The sequence below is a fragment of the Drosophila teissieri genome, chromosome 3R (genome assembly GCF_016746235.2).
Source record: "Drosophila teissieri strain GT53w chromosome 3R, Prin_Dtei_1.1, whole genome shotgun sequence".
Classification (NCBI taxonomy): Eukaryota; Metazoa; Arthropoda; class Insecta; order Diptera; family Drosophilidae; genus Drosophila; species Drosophila teissieri.
In genome coordinates, this window is record NC_053032.1 from 13423904 (window position 1) to 13439850 (window position 15947).

The 15947-nt window shown below is 49.5% G+C and overlaps 6 protein-coding genes across 6 annotated transcripts; 3 read left to right on the forward strand and 3 right to left on the reverse strand.

Moving 5' to 3' along the window:
- The first annotated feature begins 115 nt into the window (after positions 1 to 115).
- LOC122622344 (death-inducer obliterator 1) lies at positions 116 to 7470 on the forward strand. The gene is made up of 11 exons (XM_043800731.1): positions 116 to 595; positions 661 to 1065; positions 1179 to 2878; positions 2938 to 3416; positions 3491 to 3665; positions 3721 to 4254; positions 4319 to 6241; positions 6298 to 6433; positions 6491 to 6687; positions 6752 to 6914; positions 6972 to 7470. Exons 1-11 carry the CDS (start codon positions 466 to 468, stop codon positions 7133 to 7135), a joined length of 6006 nt encoding a protein of 2001 aa, XP_043656666.1. The 5' UTR covers positions 116 to 465; the 3' UTR covers positions 7136 to 7470.
- LOC122622347 lies at positions 7470 to 8729 on the reverse strand. The gene has a single exon (XM_043800734.1). It carries the CDS (start codon positions 8558 to 8560, stop codon positions 7502 to 7504), a length of 1059 nt encoding a protein of 352 aa, XP_043656669.1. The 5' UTR covers positions 8561 to 8729; the 3' UTR covers positions 7470 to 7501.
- Positions 8730 to 9151: 422 nt separating this feature from the next.
- Positions 9152 to 9977, forward strand: LOC122619477 (c-Myc-binding protein homolog). The gene is made up of 2 exons (XM_043796447.1): positions 9152 to 9258; positions 9323 to 9977. Exons 1-2 carry the CDS (start codon positions 9247 to 9249, stop codon positions 9833 to 9835), a joined length of 525 nt encoding a protein of 174 aa, XP_043652382.1. The 5' UTR covers positions 9152 to 9246; the 3' UTR covers positions 9836 to 9977.
- A 661-nt stretch (positions 9978 to 10638) lies between these two features.
- Positions 10639 to 12256, reverse strand: LOC122619476 (serine/threonine-protein phosphatase alpha-2 isoform). Its single transcript, XM_043796446.1, has 2 exons — positions 10952 to 12256; positions 10639 to 10857 (listed from the first exon to the last, which is right to left on the reverse strand). Exon 1 carries the CDS (start codon positions 12034 to 12036, stop codon positions 11128 to 11130), a length of 909 nt encoding a protein of 302 aa, XP_043652381.1. The 5' UTR covers positions 12037 to 12256; the 3' UTR covers positions 10639 to 10857; positions 10952 to 11127.
- A 725-nt stretch (positions 12257 to 12981) lies between these two features.
- On the forward strand, positions 12982 to 14396 carry LOC122619478 (sialic acid synthase). The gene is made up of 2 exons (XM_043796448.1): positions 12982 to 13329; positions 13614 to 14396. Exons 1-2 carry the CDS (start codon positions 12994 to 12996, stop codon positions 14394 to 14396), a joined length of 1119 nt encoding a protein of 372 aa, XP_043652383.1. The 5' UTR covers positions 12982 to 12993.
- LOC122619475 (interleukin enhancer-binding factor 2 homolog) lies at positions 14353 to 15865 on the reverse strand. The gene is made up of 3 exons (XM_043796445.1): positions 15616 to 15865; positions 15424 to 15552; positions 14353 to 15362 (listed from the first exon to the last, which is right to left on the reverse strand). Exons 1-3 carry the CDS (start codon positions 15778 to 15780, stop codon positions 14466 to 14468), a joined length of 1191 nt encoding a protein of 396 aa, XP_043652380.1. The 5' UTR covers positions 15781 to 15865; the 3' UTR covers positions 14353 to 14465.
- Between the last annotated feature and the right edge of the window lie 82 nt (positions 15866 to 15947).

Below are 15947 nucleotides of genomic sequence, written 5' to 3' on the forward strand. Positions count from 1 at the left end.
ATACAAAGGATTACCCTATATAAACAGAGATCAACATTTGTTAAAAATGAACTAAAAGTTGAAACTAGTTCTGTAGAGAGAAGCACGAAACTATCGATAACTGAAGGCATCGCTAGCATTCCCAAGTCTGGTCACGCTAGAAGTGGCTTTTATTGCAAATTTTATTTTCATAATTGAGGAAAATTTGCATTTTAAAGAGAAACAGCAACGGATTCTGCTCTCGAATCTCAACTACAGAACAGCCAGCTTGTGGGAGCAGCTAGTAGAGCATCACCAGTATTAAGTATCGGTCCAACGCACCCCAGTGACCCTTTTCAATCTACTATCCAATTTCAATGTCGGCGTCACAACGCGGCGGATGCAACAACAAATGAGTCGTTGTTCTGTTCCAAGCTAATAAAGTACACGCTGTGTGGGCCGCCGACTCCAATGCGCCGCTAGCGGGGATCACGAGCAGTTGGCGCCATGTCCAGTTCTGTGTTTACGGAGGCGCCCAGCGCCCGGCCGGCGGCAGCCGAAGCCGACTCCAACCTGGTTGTGGTCTACAGCAAAAACGGAATCTCCTTCGACGAGCGCGCAATCGGGAACATCATGGGTAAAGCTATTAAGCCATAATGTCATAAATCCACTTGCGCCCAAACTGACATGGGTTTCTTACAGAGGAAAAATCGATTTCCACTATTAGCGTGGTGCGGATTACCTCGCCCACGCCGAGCATGGTAGACCAGGAGGAAGCCGAGCGGCTGGAGGAGCTTGCGAACTTCATGGACACCGCCACGGACTCGGAGCTGGACAGTGACAATGGCAGCCAAAGTGGTGGCGATGATGCCAGTGAGATGGATGAACTGGACGAGGAGAACCACAACACCGGCGACGACCACAATAGTGACTCCACGGAGACGGAAGCCGATGCCCCGCGCACACGCAGGCGAGTTGGCCGCAAGCCCAAGGCCATCAAAAAGCGAAAGCGACGCAGACCCAAGGAGCGTCCACAAATCGTAGGCCTGCGAGTGGAGCAGTTCTATGCGGACAGCACGGCTGATATGGTTGTGAAAAATGCACTGAGTAAATAACGTACATCGATGTGGTCCAAATGATTAAGCGAAATAAAGGCATTATTTAGACCACAACGAAAGTAAACGCACTTTAGCTTTAACTCAATTGCATTCTACTTACAGAGCTTGCCGGAGTTTCCGTCTACAAAAGGACTGCAGAAACGGACGCTCTAATGGAAGTTATCCGCAATGACCACAATTACACCCCGTTTACCTCGCCAGAGCAGCTAAAGAACCACAAGCGGGCCGAGAAGATGGCCATGGAAATGCAGGCTCAAAGCCGCAAAATCATAATGCAAGCACCGGGCAGTGTGAAACTCATCAATGCCAAAAAACGAGTCCAGGCCATTCCCTTCAGCCCGGTGCAGGTCAAGATCCAGAGACTGCCCGTCAAGCCCCACCAAGTTCAGCAGGCAGCGCAGCTGCAAACCAAGGTGCAGCTGATCCGCAAGCCCATCCAGTCACCACTGCCAAGGCAGAAGCCAGAGATTATAGCGAGCAATTCGGTTAATGCCAGGCCGCGGCCCACTCGCGCTCCAGTCAAGGTGATTGCTCCTGTGCAGGAATACATCGAAGATGATGATGACGCCCAAAGCTCGGATCCCGGCGAAGAGGAAAATGCAGATAAGTCCTACGATACGGAGGAAATGAGTGACGAGAGCGATGATTTCCAGGAATCAGACAACGACAGAGACAGTGACATGGACTTCGATATGAGGCATAGCAGTGGACGCAATCCGAACAAAAGGAAGCGCGTTAGAAAGGTGGTCAGGCAAGCTCAAACCAAACCAATGAAGCCTCTGCCTCCGCCACCCTCTACGCAACAGCACTTCCCCGAGCTGAAAAAACGCAAGGAAATTTTAGAGCCGAAGGCGCCGCAAATCGGCCAAATAATTCAGTTGCCTGCCACAAAAGCAGCGCCCACAGTTATTGCCCTGGGCAGAGGTCTTCCAAGCACTTCGTTTCTCAAAATCCGGCCCACACATCAATCCCTGCCCGTCAAAAAACCTCCACTGCCAACGCCACCGGCAAATTCCAGTGTTCGTCGTATGCCTGCCGTGCAATTGGGAAGGATCGTAAACTCGCCACAAGAAGTTAAAGAGATTATCATCAACAAGAATATGGCCAGTCCCAAAGGAGTGTTTACCAATCTCAACACCCTGTTGGGTGAGAATAACAATGCGACCACAAAATCATCGCCAGATCCACTCCGACACCGGGCCGTCATGTCGCCAAGCACGCCGAGATCGAGTTACAACCAGCAGATGTCGCCGATTGTGGTTCCTGTTCCTGCCCAAGCTCATACGCCATCCAAGGGTTTTATGCCCATCGGTGTGGACACAGCTCAGTCGCATAAACTGCCCGCCCAAATAGTAATCGAGACCCACCAGAGTTCCTCCGAGCTGGCAGCAGAAAATGACAAGCAGCTGGATCTGATCAACTCGATTGTGCAGGATGAGCTACTAAAGTCCACCCTTGTGGAGCAGCCGGTAGTAAATGCGGACGAGGATATACCGAAACTGGTTAAAATGTTGGAAAGTACAGCGGCGGATCTAGATCCGCCACCAGTGTCCTTGCCTACGCAAAGTTTTCCGGTTACAGAGATGCAAGGAGTAGGAAATCCAGCTGTGGCAGATCCAAATGATATAATGGATACGGCGGACGAGGATGAGATTACAGCGGATTTCCTCCAGCACGTGGTCGGACTTATCGAGGAAGACAAACAGTTCGAGGCCGAGGTGGTTAAGCAAGTACTGGCCAGCACAGAGCCGGGAACCCTGGATGCCATCGTCTCATTGCCTGTTGGCCTGCCGCAAGTACAGGCAAGTGTAGAACTTCCTGTTCATTGATTTTGTTAGCTAACTAGATTTCCCCTATACAGGCACAGACCAACCTACTGCCTAATGCAAGTCTTGCAGAGCCCGCACAATCGATGACCTCATTGCCCATTGCCTGCAGTACACCCTCAAGGAGCGTGGCAACCTCCCTGCCCCCCTCAGCAAAGGTTGTGCGCGGCAACGGTCGGGTCATATACCTGCCTCCCATTGAAGCGCCCACCACGCGGGCCAAGCGACGAGCACAGTTTCCTGCAGCCCCGGGAATGGCTACGACCAGCAACAGTGATGCAGGCAATCTGTCCTTTAGTGAATCTTCGCTGGACGCAAGCATTAATCAGCTGCTCAATGCTAGCAGTCTAAGCAATGACAGCCAGTCCGGAAGTGGACCGAAACGACCCAACCCTAGAGAGCCGTCGCTGGCCAGACGTTCAACGGCACCCAGAAGATCAAAAAAGCTTGATACAAGTCAGAACAATGATCCCGACGCTTCAGAGTCTCAGGAAGATGACGATGACCCCAACAAGTAAGTTTTAATATGGGTTTTTATTAGATGCGAATTTGTGCGATTATTTTAAACCATTTATTTGTTTTGTTTAGGCTCTGGTGTGTTTGTCGTCAGCCACACAACAATCGGTTTATGATCTGCTGCGACTTGTGCGAGGATTGGTTCCACGGAACATGCGTGGGGGTGACCAAGGCTATGGGCACTGATATGGAAAACAAGGGCATCGACTGGAAGTGTCCCAAATGCGTTAAAAGGCAGGAGGAGAGGGTAAAGTTAAATAATAAACATTAAGTATGTTTTTATTGATTAGTTGTCGTTATAGAGCCAACCACGAATAACAGACATGTTGGTCACCAGACCAACTGCTCAAACTGAGGAGAGGCCGATTGAAACCAAAGTACTAACTTCGACTGCAGAACTGGTCCAGGTTACGACTCATTCGACTCCCAGAAGAACACTGCCGATGGGTGTAACTGTGGCCAGTTCCCCCATGCGCATCCATATGGTTAAGCCGGCCAAGAAATTCCCAGCCGCTACAATCCCTCACCAGCAGCAGCAGCTGAACTTTATCAGATTGGGCCCATCTCCTGGCAACCGCATTTCAGAGACGTTATGTGTAGTCTGCAAGCGACCGGCAAGCCCCTCTTCCGTTTATTGTGGCGAAGAGTGTATACGGAAGTACGCGCAAAGCGCAATTCAAGCACATGCAGCAACCAAAGGTCCGGATAGTCCATTGGCACAGAATGCTAACGCTCAATCTCCGCTGAACAACTCCCTGGAGGCCAAGAAAAACAAGAAGAAGGACTTGTTTGAGGACGTGTTGAGACAAGCGGACTCTGTGTCAAAGGTGGAAAGGGTATGCAACAAAGGAGTATTTATTTGAACTTTTTAACCAACTAATTTACATACTTTGCTTACAGATTAATGTTTTTGAGCGTAAAAGTGGACGAATAATCACCGGGCACTTAGCCCCTTCCGCACACCAGTTTCGAAAATGGCTACAGGAGAATCCCACCTTCGAGGTGCTGCCCTCGGGAACCGTTCAGTCCATCGACGCAGAGAAGCGTCCGCTGAAACGGGCGCCGGAAGCCACCTCCGCTGTTGAACCCGCCGCGCTAGCAGTCGCAAAAAAGCCGCTTGAAATTGCTGTCAAATTGTCACATCCGCAAACCACCACTGTTCAGGCAAACCCACTAGGAATCTCTTCCGTGCGCCCATTGGCCAAAAGGGATAAAGAGAAGACAACACCCCCAGTACAGGCGCCAGTCCCCAATCGAAGCGCAGGCAAACCCGAACCAGTTCGAATCGGCATCCGGCGATCCCTCAGGGAGCAACTGCTAGCGAGAATCAAAGAAGCCCAGGCCGCCGAGGAGAGCTCAGGCCAGGCACCGACTCAGTGGCTGACAGTCCTTGAGGTCGATCAGTTCGTGAAGAGCGTGGAACTGGAAATGTTCAACTCGTTTGGACGAGACGTGGGAGCCAAGTACAAGGCCAAGTATCGGTCACTTATGTTCAACATAAAGGATCGCAAGAACCGGACGCTTTTCGAAAAGATTTGTGCCAAACAAGTGGAGCCCAAGCAGTTGGTGCGGATGACGCCCGAGCAGCTGGCCAGCCAAGAGTTGGCCAAGTGGCGTGAGGAGGAAAATCGCCACCAGTTGGACATGATCAAGAAATCCGAGCTGGACATGTTGGCATGTGCCCAAAATTATGTGGTGAAAACCCACAAGGGAGAGGAGGTAATCGCCACTAAAGTGGATGTCACGCTGCCCGAAGAGGACGTTAATGAACCATCTACGGCGGACACAATACAGACGTCACTGGTAACAGATCCGGATACCTCCACACTGGAACGTTCCACATCGAGGGAAAAGTCGGGGTCATCAAAGGAAAAGCGACACAAGAGCCACAAGCATCATCACCGAAAACGGAGTCGGAGTCGTTCCAATAGTCGGGGTCGAAGCGTCGATAAGCGCCATCGCAGGCACTACAACGAAGGAGAGTCAGGCGGAGGAGAGCGTGAGCATCGGTCGCGCGAGAAACAGAGCAGGGAAAGGGATGAGGTCGTTCCCTCACCCTTGCCGAAAAAGAGAGACGAAAACGACCAATCGCCGGTGCCCAAAAAGATTGCGGAAAAGAAAACAGAGGCGAGTGCTTACAACTTGGTTGATCAAATTCTGGATTCCGAGAAAACAGTCGAGCAGGCGGCGAATCTGGGCAAACCAAAGCCGTCACCCAAGCCACTTCCAACGCTTCCAAGTTCTTTGAAAGCACCGGAGCCAATGGATAACTACTCCCGCTACGTGCAAGGCCTGACCACGAGTTCACTGTGGTCCGGTACACTAAAGATGATCGATTTGGCCGACTTCGAAATCGTTATGTACCCCGTGCAGGGCAACTGTCATCAACTAGGTAACCTGATGCCAAGTCAGATGGACGTAATCGGCCGCATAACCCGCGTAAATGTCTGGGAATATATCAAGAAGCTAAAGAAGAGTCCCACAAAGGAAGTTGTCATTGTGAACATATTCCCCGCCTCGCCCAGCGAAACCTTTAAGTTTGATCTCTTCTTCGAATACCTGGACTCGCGTCAGCGGCTGGGCGTCTTGGGTGTGGACTCGGATCAGATTCGAGACTTCTATATATTCCCCTTGGGCAGCGGCGATAAGTTGCCACCAGCGCTGCAGACCGCGGAGCCGGTACCCTTCTACGACGAAGCCCAAAGACCCAACACGCTGCTTGGTATCATCGTGCGCTGTCTCACCAAGCGACCTGCAGAGGCTCCGCCATCGACTCCATCTGTGCCTTCTCCGGTTCCCGCCACAAGTAGCAAAGTGGCCAAGGTAAGCGCCATATCATATTATTTAATGTCGGTATGAAATAATATTCCCCTTTGCAGAAATCCCGCAGCACGACCTTGTACACGGGGCAGAGCAGTCCCAAGCGCAAGACAAGCACTCACTCCACCAGCTCCAAGGATGATGAGTTCGATATCGATGCCATCATCAAGGCGCCAATTGCTAAGCTGCAGAAAAGTAAGTTTCCAACGAAATCATCCGCAAAAGGCTGTTGTTAATGCTTGGTTTCTTCAGCTGCCCCAATGGTGGTGCCACTGCCACCGGTGCCGAACGATGCCGATGAACCCTACTCGCCCGGTGGCTCCGACGACGAACTGGTGCCGACTGCTCCAAGGAAACCAAACGATCTTGAACGGCAGGTGAATGAAATCAACAAACAAATAGCCGCGCAACAAATGGAAATTGCCGGCCTGCTTAAAGTGGAGCCCACAGTAAGTGCCGACCACAGTTGGCTTATATATTTCTCTTATTCATATGCCTTGTCGCTTTTTGCAGGGATCTGCGTCCTCATCTAATGTGCTATCCGCCATATCAATACCGCCAAATCTTTCAAAGATCCTGGCCAGCATCAAGGACAAGACTGATCTGCCTTCCAATGCTGGTGAGGGAGACGAGGAGTACAATCCCGAGGACGCAATAACCACAACCAGTTCATTTGGTACGTCACCTGCTTTCCCAAATAACAATTGGCAATGATATCAACGATTCCTTGCAGCATCGAAGCCGAAGAGCAAAGGCCGTTTGGCGCATCTAAGTGAAGCTGAGCTTCTTAGCATGGTGCCGGACAATCTGGCAGGCGTAATTCCCAGCTCGTCAAAGACCCGCCACCAGCTCGCTAAGCCGCCGCTTTCAACACCGCCAACGCCTCCGGGTGTTTAGGGTACCCCATCCGGATGCAGGCTAACCCGCGCGCTAATCCTCTATCCGTTAACATTCTTGATTTGAATTGCCTCTCGCCCACCTCATTGTGTACATTCTCATCCCGCAAATTCAATGCCATCTCTGTATTATATCTGGCCAAACGCAAGTTTTTAGTTTTCAAAGCTAAACGACACCACATCATCTCGCCCCGCCCCGCCCCGCGCCCAAAATGGATCATCCTTCGCATTGCAATGCAAGTTTAGAATCGGTTTTCACATTATACTCTATCAAATCGTGTACATTTCCTCGAAAATAAAAAGTGCTACGTAACATTTGTTTTAGGGATACGATAATCGCAACGTTTCTCTTTATTTCTGACCGCACTTAGTTGACCTCGCAGGGATCGTCCTTGCCGCTGAAGTGGGCGCAGGTTATCTTGGGCCCGTTGTGCACCCTTGGTATGGCGATCCGGAAGAGTGTTCCATGCGGCATGCAAGCGCAAATCTTGTACTGCACACTGCCCGTGCGTAGTCCCAGCTCGGAGCTGACGATGGGAATGCGGTCCATGTCCAGAAAGATCCCCGTGCCCGCCTCCAGGATGGTGGCGCCCTGCGTGGAGTTTATTAGGACGTGGTGTTCGGCCTGCACATCAACGCTGGCCCCATCGAAGTACACGCCCTCGGATCCCCTTATGGCCATGCGTCCGTCGCTCTCCAGCACCAAGGACTCGTCGATGGGACTCACGATGCCGCTGGCACTCACCACCTTTGCCTGCAATGCCTCCACTCCGCCCGGAATGTTGTACTGCGGACGGTGGGTGGTGAAAATGGGCTGCTTGTCGACCGGGTCCTTGACCTCAAACAAATTCGTGGCCTGCACGAGGATGCCTTCCCGGTTCAGGACAATCCTATCGCGCTCGTTAGCGGCTCCATTGCCATTGCGGAAGACGCGCACGTGGACGCCGCCTTCCCCGTCGCCGGCATCACTGCTGATGGTCACCGGGACATCTGAGAAGCCGTGAATCTGGCCAAACGAGTTGGTCTGCACCCGCTCCAAGTCCGTGGAGCCGTAGAACTTGACCACATCCACCTCGGGAATCACCTCCATGCCCTGGACACCTTTTCCCAAGCGAAGCACACCCACAATGGTGAGCGTCAAGATGAGATTGCCCACGGTCAGCACCAGGAGCAGTACCACAATGGTCCAGAAGGCGAACGTGTTGCGTCCCTGGTGGCCGGGATGCAGTCGCGAGCAGCTGTCGCTGTTGTACTTCTCGTCGAAGTAGTCGCCCGTGTCCGTCTTCGAGTCGTCGCGACAGAAGTCCAAGTCCGGAACGACTCCTCCGATGGGCAGGGTCACGGACAGCGCGTTCTCCGAGTTGGCATCGTCGGAGTAGGACGGCGAAGGTCCCCGGATGAAGGTGTTCTCGAATGTGTGCATCATTGGATTTAATTATTCCCAGTCAGTTTGACTCGAAAAATGTTTGCACAATTGCTGTATCCAGTGCAACGAAATTGGGCATGTACATGTGAGAGATTCCGTTGTGGGACATGCGCAGAATGTGCTTAGTCGCAGATTTCGAAAATTCCGAAATTTTCGAGTTTTGAATGCTTTTAAAATGTTAATAACTGGATTCTAAGTTATGGTTTAATGGCTTATAATGTGATTTTCGAAAGTTTAACGAACCAAATTATATTTTATTAGAGGATGTTATTTAGACTAATGACAATTAAACTTATAGATTGTGGAGACATTTCCTAAGTTTTAAATATATAACAATATATGATATTATTATGATAAGAGTTTTAAATATAACAAAGAAAAACAATAATTTACTTCTATGATTTTAACTAAGAATAAGTACAATACGGTAATAGGAGTGTTATAAAATATATTTATTTTTTAGTGCTGAGTAAAATAAACCGCCCACTTTCCAAAAATCTAAAAGCAAACCAAAATATGTAAAAACCCTTTATTTAAATATTTAAAATTTCTATTTTAAATGTGAACCGAACTAGTTCCGTTTGACGCCAGCATGCAGCCCTGGTTGTGATAGTGCAAGGGGGCTTGACTGTGGTATATTTCGAAGTTCCGGCCACGGTCACACCGCACATCTCCATTTTGCAAAGATGTCCTTTAAGGTGAGCTTTTGCCCAAAACCCGACTGCCCCGCTTGCTAACCACGAATTTCCCGCGATGACGCAGCCCATTGACCCGAAGCGCGACGAGATCCGGCGCTACCTGGAGCGCGGCAGCGTCCTGGACTCGCTGACCAAGATCTTCATACGCGTGATCAAGGAGCGGCCGGAGAATCCCATGGAGTACATCCGGAACCACATTGGTGTGGTGCGCCACCAGCACGACAAGTACGAGCGCCTGCAGCAGGACCTGCAGCTGGCCAACGAGGAGATCCAGCGGCTGCGTGCCATCATCAACAGCATCAATCCGGAGGTGCTTCAGGGCCATCAGCCAGTGGCCCCCAGTGAAGTGGTCGCACCGGAGCAGCCTGAGACCGTGGCCGAGCCCACTGAGGCGGCGGAGCAGCAGGAGAACGGCGAGCTGGGCGCTGAGAAACCCGGGGAAAGTTCGGACGCCGTTGCGGAGGTAACCGCTGTGGTGGAGGCCTGCCAGATTGAGGAGAAAGCGGTGGTGGCCAGCGAGGAGGCCGCACAGCCCAGCCCAACCGTCCAAGCTGAAGCCAGTGGCTCCAGCGAGTAGATCTCAGATGACAGCAGCTCGCAGGCTCACACCAAAAATCAGCAGACATGCCATTAGAACGCATCTATTAGAAGAAATGTTAAGTATTTTCCCAAGTGTACATGTAAATAAAGCGAAATACAAGATATGCAGCGAATGCGAATTATGGATTTTTCAAATGTTTATTGAAATCAGTTTCATAATTCATACACATTTTATATCATTTGTTTATTAATACAAAGGATTATTGATAATACATATTAATAATAGTTAATTTTTAAAAAACACATTCTTAAAATGACGGGATAGCTGATGAATGGAAGGCGGAAAGGAGTTTTCGGGGCAAACTAATAAATTCCTTTGATTCTCGTGCGGATATTCCTCTGGCGCCCATTTGATCGGGCCGCCATGTGGACGAACAAAAAACTGATTCAAGGTCGAAACTTAGTGTTTATAATTCACTTCTTGGCAAGCGTTCGCCTCCACCTCCTGCTCGTCTGTTCAACGATTTCCCTTCTTCGATTTTTGTTTCTCGTTTTGTTTTGCTTCGCTTTCTACTCTTAAGGCCAAAGAGCGCTACAGGGCCCCCTTTTCTGTATCTGTATGCTTTGTGACCGACTGAGGTCCAGTCACACTTCTCCAGTCCATCAAGTACATCTAGTCCAATATAATGCTGGGTGCTCTGCTCGTATGGACCTGATTACCTAGTGTGTATATTTTGGACAAAACCTATAAACGCTGGTGTTGAAATGTGTGTACAAGTGTGTGTGCGTGGGTGTATGGTTGGTCGGTAGATATACATATAAGTATATATGCGGGGGCTATTAAAAATAAATATGTGGCTTTTAATCATGGTATTTGTCAATGTGTTTGTAATTGCGATTTAAATCTCAATGGGGGTGGAAGGAAAGACTGCATTCATCTGCTGGAAGGGACCCAGGGGATGTCCTTTGATCGTGAATCGCTGCTACTCCATGCATGCATGCATTTGCTGGCTGTCCGAATTGCTGAGGGATTTTCTTGTGGATTTTGAATCGCCCTGGCTGCCGATGATAAAAGTGACCAAGAACAGAGATAAGGTTGGGGTGAGAGTGTGATTCACTAGTTGATTTCACTGCGTCAGCAGCCCACACTTACGTTTCATGCATCATTTAATGTGTTGTTTCAAAGCATTTTATTTCTGATTGTTGTGGATGTTTTGGTTTTTTGTATTTGTTTTTCTTGTTGTGTTTTTGTTTTGTATCTTGGTTGGGTTTCTTATTGATCTGTTTTAGATAGAAAAAGACTGCTCTTGGTGCTGCATGTGTTTGATATTACTTTTTACGCTTGTCAGCTGGCTTAAGGATCTGGAACGAGCACATCAGCGTGTCGTCCACGGACATCATGGCGCCGGCGTTGTCGAACTCGCCACAGTAGTTGGGCGCCGAGAACAGGGTGACCAGCATGCGTTTGGCAAAGAACTCGTACCCATCCTCGACGACCTGATGGGCTCGGCAGATGAGATCGAACTCGTGCTTCTGCAAAAACTTGGCCACCACCTCGGCGCCGAAGGTGAAGCTAACGCCGCGGTCGTTTTCGCCCCAACCCATGGTATCCTTATCTGGATCGGACCACAGGAGATCGCACAGCAGGCCCTGGTCGGGCACATCGGTGGGCCGCATAATGCGACGGATCTGCTCCATGGATGTCAAATCGGGACTGAGGCCGCCGTGGCAGCAGAAGATCTTCTCATCGACAATGGCCGCCACCGGCAGGCAGTTGAAGCAGTCCGTGAATGTCTTCCACAACTTGATGCTGTAGCGACGCTTGCACTCGTCATAGAATCCGTATATGCGATTGATGCTGGCGCACTCGTGGTTGCCGCGCAGCAGGAAGAAGTTCTCAGAGTATTTGATCTTGTAGGCGAGCAGCAGGCAGATGGTCTCCAGCGACTGCTTGCCGCGATCGACGTAGTCCCCCAGGAACAGGTAATTCGACTCTGGCGGAAAGCCGCCGTACTCGAACAGGCGCAACAGATCGTAGTACTGTCCATGGATGTCGCCGCAGATCTTCAGCGGCGCCTCCAGCTCAAGCAGAATGGGCTGCGATAGGAAGATCTCGCGCGACTTCAAGCAGAGTCCCCGAATTTCGCCCTCCGAGAGCTGTACGTTTTTGCCTGGCCGTGCCCCACGCACCTCGAGAAGTCGCGATATTATGCTGTCGATATTCATCACGTCGCCCATGTTTGCGTCGGGAAGTGTTGATCTGGTGCACTACTGCTGCTGTTGGGTGTCGAGGTTGCCGCGAACGATGGTTGGTAGCTCCGAAATATCCTCGAAATCTCTAGTTTCCCAAACCTATTTCTGCTAAATACTTTTCACAGCTAACTGGTATGAAAATTCCTTCGTACGATGTTGCGTGGGTGCAAGCGGGATGGCAAGTGTGCATCTGGCCAGTGGTGCCACACCGACGGAAGGCGTGGATCTGGCCAGATAATAGACGCCATCTTATCTAATCGATTACAGGCTGAGATAGCGCGTAATCGATAACGTCGTTGACTTAATATTCCGTTTTTTCCGTAAACGCGATTTGCAATCCATAGCAACAGCTCTACTTTTTTATTTTAATTCTGTTTGACCCTATAGTCGCTCGCAAATCTCGAGCTTCAAATTTTGTCCCTCTGTTAGTAATCGATTTAAACGCATGGCGTCCTGGGTTGACCAGATATTCAATTTCTGTCCAGTGGCAGCCCTGACCAGGTGCAGACTAACCATCCCGCTCGCACTTACGCACGCCCGGGCATGACTAACTGGGAACTAGAGGTGGGAGATAGACGCCTTTGCTGAGTCTATTCGATTTTTTAGGGAATGGGCGGAAATTTTAAATTCATTTAAAATTCAAACGCTAAAGTCAATAGGAATGTTGGATTACCGAACTTGGTATAATTTACCTATTGTTTTTCCCTATGGGAATAACAAGTCACATGAATAATGTTCAAAAATGTTCAAGTTTCCTTAAAGTCTCAAAAACCTTAATATAATATTAAAAGAAGTATAATGGCAAACAATAATGCCAATGAAAACTTTTTGTACAAAAATGTTCCTATGTTTTGTTATCGATAATCAACTCGATGCATTTCCTGACTACGCCCGTTAATCATTTAATTAACTGTTTAATAGGCGGGTTTCAATTTAACTAAAATGCTGTTGAACGATATTATAAGCCAAAAAGAAGTTAATGCTGTCTATGTTATAGCGGAAATTGGCCAAAACCATCAGGGCTGCGTGGAAACAGCAAAGAAAATGATCTGGGAGGCCAAGAAGGCCGGATGCCACTGCGTTAAGTTTCAGAAATCCGATTTGCCAGCCAAGTTTACGCGATCCGCTCTAAATCGCGAATATATCAGCGATCACGCCTGGGGAAAAACCTACGGAGAGCACAAGGAGTACCTGGAGTTCTCCAAGGATCAGTATCTCCAGCTGCAGGCCTACTGCAAGGAGCTAAATGTGGACTTTACGGCTTCCGCCATGGATGAGGTTGATATTTTTTGATTATTATACTGAATACCTAATTTTTAGAATGTGATTTGCTGGAAGTTTTATTTAAACCATTGTAAAATGAAGAAATTGAAGTTTTTAATGTAAAAACAGAACCATGACGTGGAAAAAACGAGAATTTAACTGATTTCATTTATAAAAAGATGGTGTTTTAGTAGCAATTTAAAATTACGTATTGGAATAGTATACATCCAAAGAGTAATATTAACTATAAATCATCCAAAAAAGGGATTTATCATTCAATATATGTTATTTTTTAACAGAGATCGTTGGAGTTCCTGGCTGACCTTAATGTTCCTTTTATTAAAATTGGGTCCGGAGATGCAAACAACTTTCCGCTTCTCAAAAAAGCCGCCAGTTTGGACTTGCCACTGGTAATCTCCACCGGAATGCAGACCATGCAAACAGTGGAGAGGATTGTGCACACTATGATGGAGTCAGGAAAACAGAACTACGCTCTAATGCACTGCGTTTCATCGTACCCGACTGCACCCGAAGATTGCAACTTGCAGTTGATATCCGTTTTTAGTAGACGTTTTCCCGATGTGGTAATTGGGTACTCGGGTCATGAGCTTGGAGTGGTCGTTAGCCAGGCCGCTGTACTGCTAGGAGCACGCATATTGGAGCGTCACTTTACGCTGGACAAGAGTCAGAAGGGCTCCGACCATCGCTGCTCCCTTGAGCCCCAGGAATTGAAAGCTCTAACTGCAGCAATCTCGAACTTTGAACTCTCTTCAGTCTCGTTGTCTCCTAAGAAAATATATCAAATATTAAATGGAGGCCGCGAACTGGAGGCAGCTCTTAAGGATGTTGAGTATAAAACCATTCTACCCTGCGAGCTGCCCTGCCGAAATAAACTGGGCAAATCCATTGTGGCAGCTAGGAGTCTCAAAAAAGGTTGTAGGTTGCAATTGGCAGATATGGCCATTAAAGTTAGCGAACCCAGCGGTCTGACAGCGGAGGCTTACCTGGACATAGTCGGCAAGGAATTGGCAGACAAAATTGGTGAGGATGAACCCATATATGGGAGTAGCATAATTAATTGAATCATGGGTTTTGAAAAAGTACATGATGTGGAATTTAAATACAATTGTAAATGAATAGCTGGAGCTGCATTACTCGGCTCCATCGTCGCTGCCTTCATCTTCGTTTTCATTCTCGATCATCTCGATGTCCTCCTCGAGGTCGCCCTCCTTTTTGTCCGTTGGCTTCTCGTAGACAGCGGTTAGAGGGGACACGCACACGCCGTTCCAGACGGACATTTCGCGCACAATGCTGGTGTTGCCCTCCAGGCCTAAAATGTGTTTGTATCCGCCGTGGGCCAGCACGCGGAGCAGCGTCTGTGACGTGTAGCAGCACACATCCTGCTGCTCCAATGTCATGGCAGTGTGCACCCGAATGTGTCCAGGCTCGGTGGGATCCGTGATGCCAGCCGAGCCGGGCAGGAATAGCCCGGCGGAGAGCAGCTGAAAGACGCGACGGAAGGCCAGATTAATGGGCAGTGCCTGACGCGATGGGTTGTTCATGATGGCCAGATGGGCGATAAGATCCAACATCCAGGCCGACAATGGCGAAAAGGCGTCGAAGCGCCTGGTGAGATCCTTGAGAATACGAATGAGCACCTTTATCGAGGAGTGGTGGGCATTTTCCTCGAACCAGCGCGTGTGGCGGATGGCAGCCAGATGGCTCTGCATCAGCTTGTGATCCAAATGTATCTCCGGCTCCAGCTTGCGCAGATTCTGCGGCAAGGTGGCGATCAAAATGCGCACCTTGGCATGCACGTTGGCGATGTCGAAGCCGCGCTCATGGATCTGTACGGTGTGCTGATCGCCCTTGGTCAGAACTTCAGTCTTCATGCTGGCCTTCAGGTCGGCCTCGACTTTTTTGGCCAGCGCGTCAACGGACTCCTTGGTGGGCAGCGTTTTGAGGATAACCACCACGTCGGCCACATTGTTGCCGGTCAGAATGGTGCCCTTCTTAAAGGAACCAACCTGACGCACCTCCTCCAGTTGCTGTGGAATAACCAGAGCACTCTATACATGCAAATAACAAAGACAGGTGTGATGTACTTACACAAGTGGTCAGATCACCGGGTGCAACCACCAGATTGTCTAGGACAGCCTGCACCTTGGTCACTAGATTCCCAATGGCAGTCTGCTCGCTGGGAGTGGGGCTCAAGTCCTGGTTACGCTTCAGCAGCGCCTGAAATGCCAAGTGTAATCCCATTGAAATCCCCTTGGATACGCATGTGCTTTATTGATTTACCGCAGTCAAAGCAGAATCGTCAACGGCGCCGGCGGATGGCACTTTGGGAAAAAAGACCTCCGCCAGGGTCAAATCGAATGGGTGGCGGGGCACGAATGTCTTTTTGAACGGCGGACGTATGCCGCCGCGCATGGGGCGGCCACCTCGGAGAGCTCCACGAACCATATTCCTGTGGGGATGAATTTTTAATTATTTTCTTAACGCCGGAGCGTTCTGTTTTCTTTTACAGATGGGAACAGTGTGACCAGAGCTGTACCGGTGCGAAAACGACTTCCAAGAGAGGCTCAACTCCTTCTTAAAATATACCAAATATAATATTGGTCACCGTGATA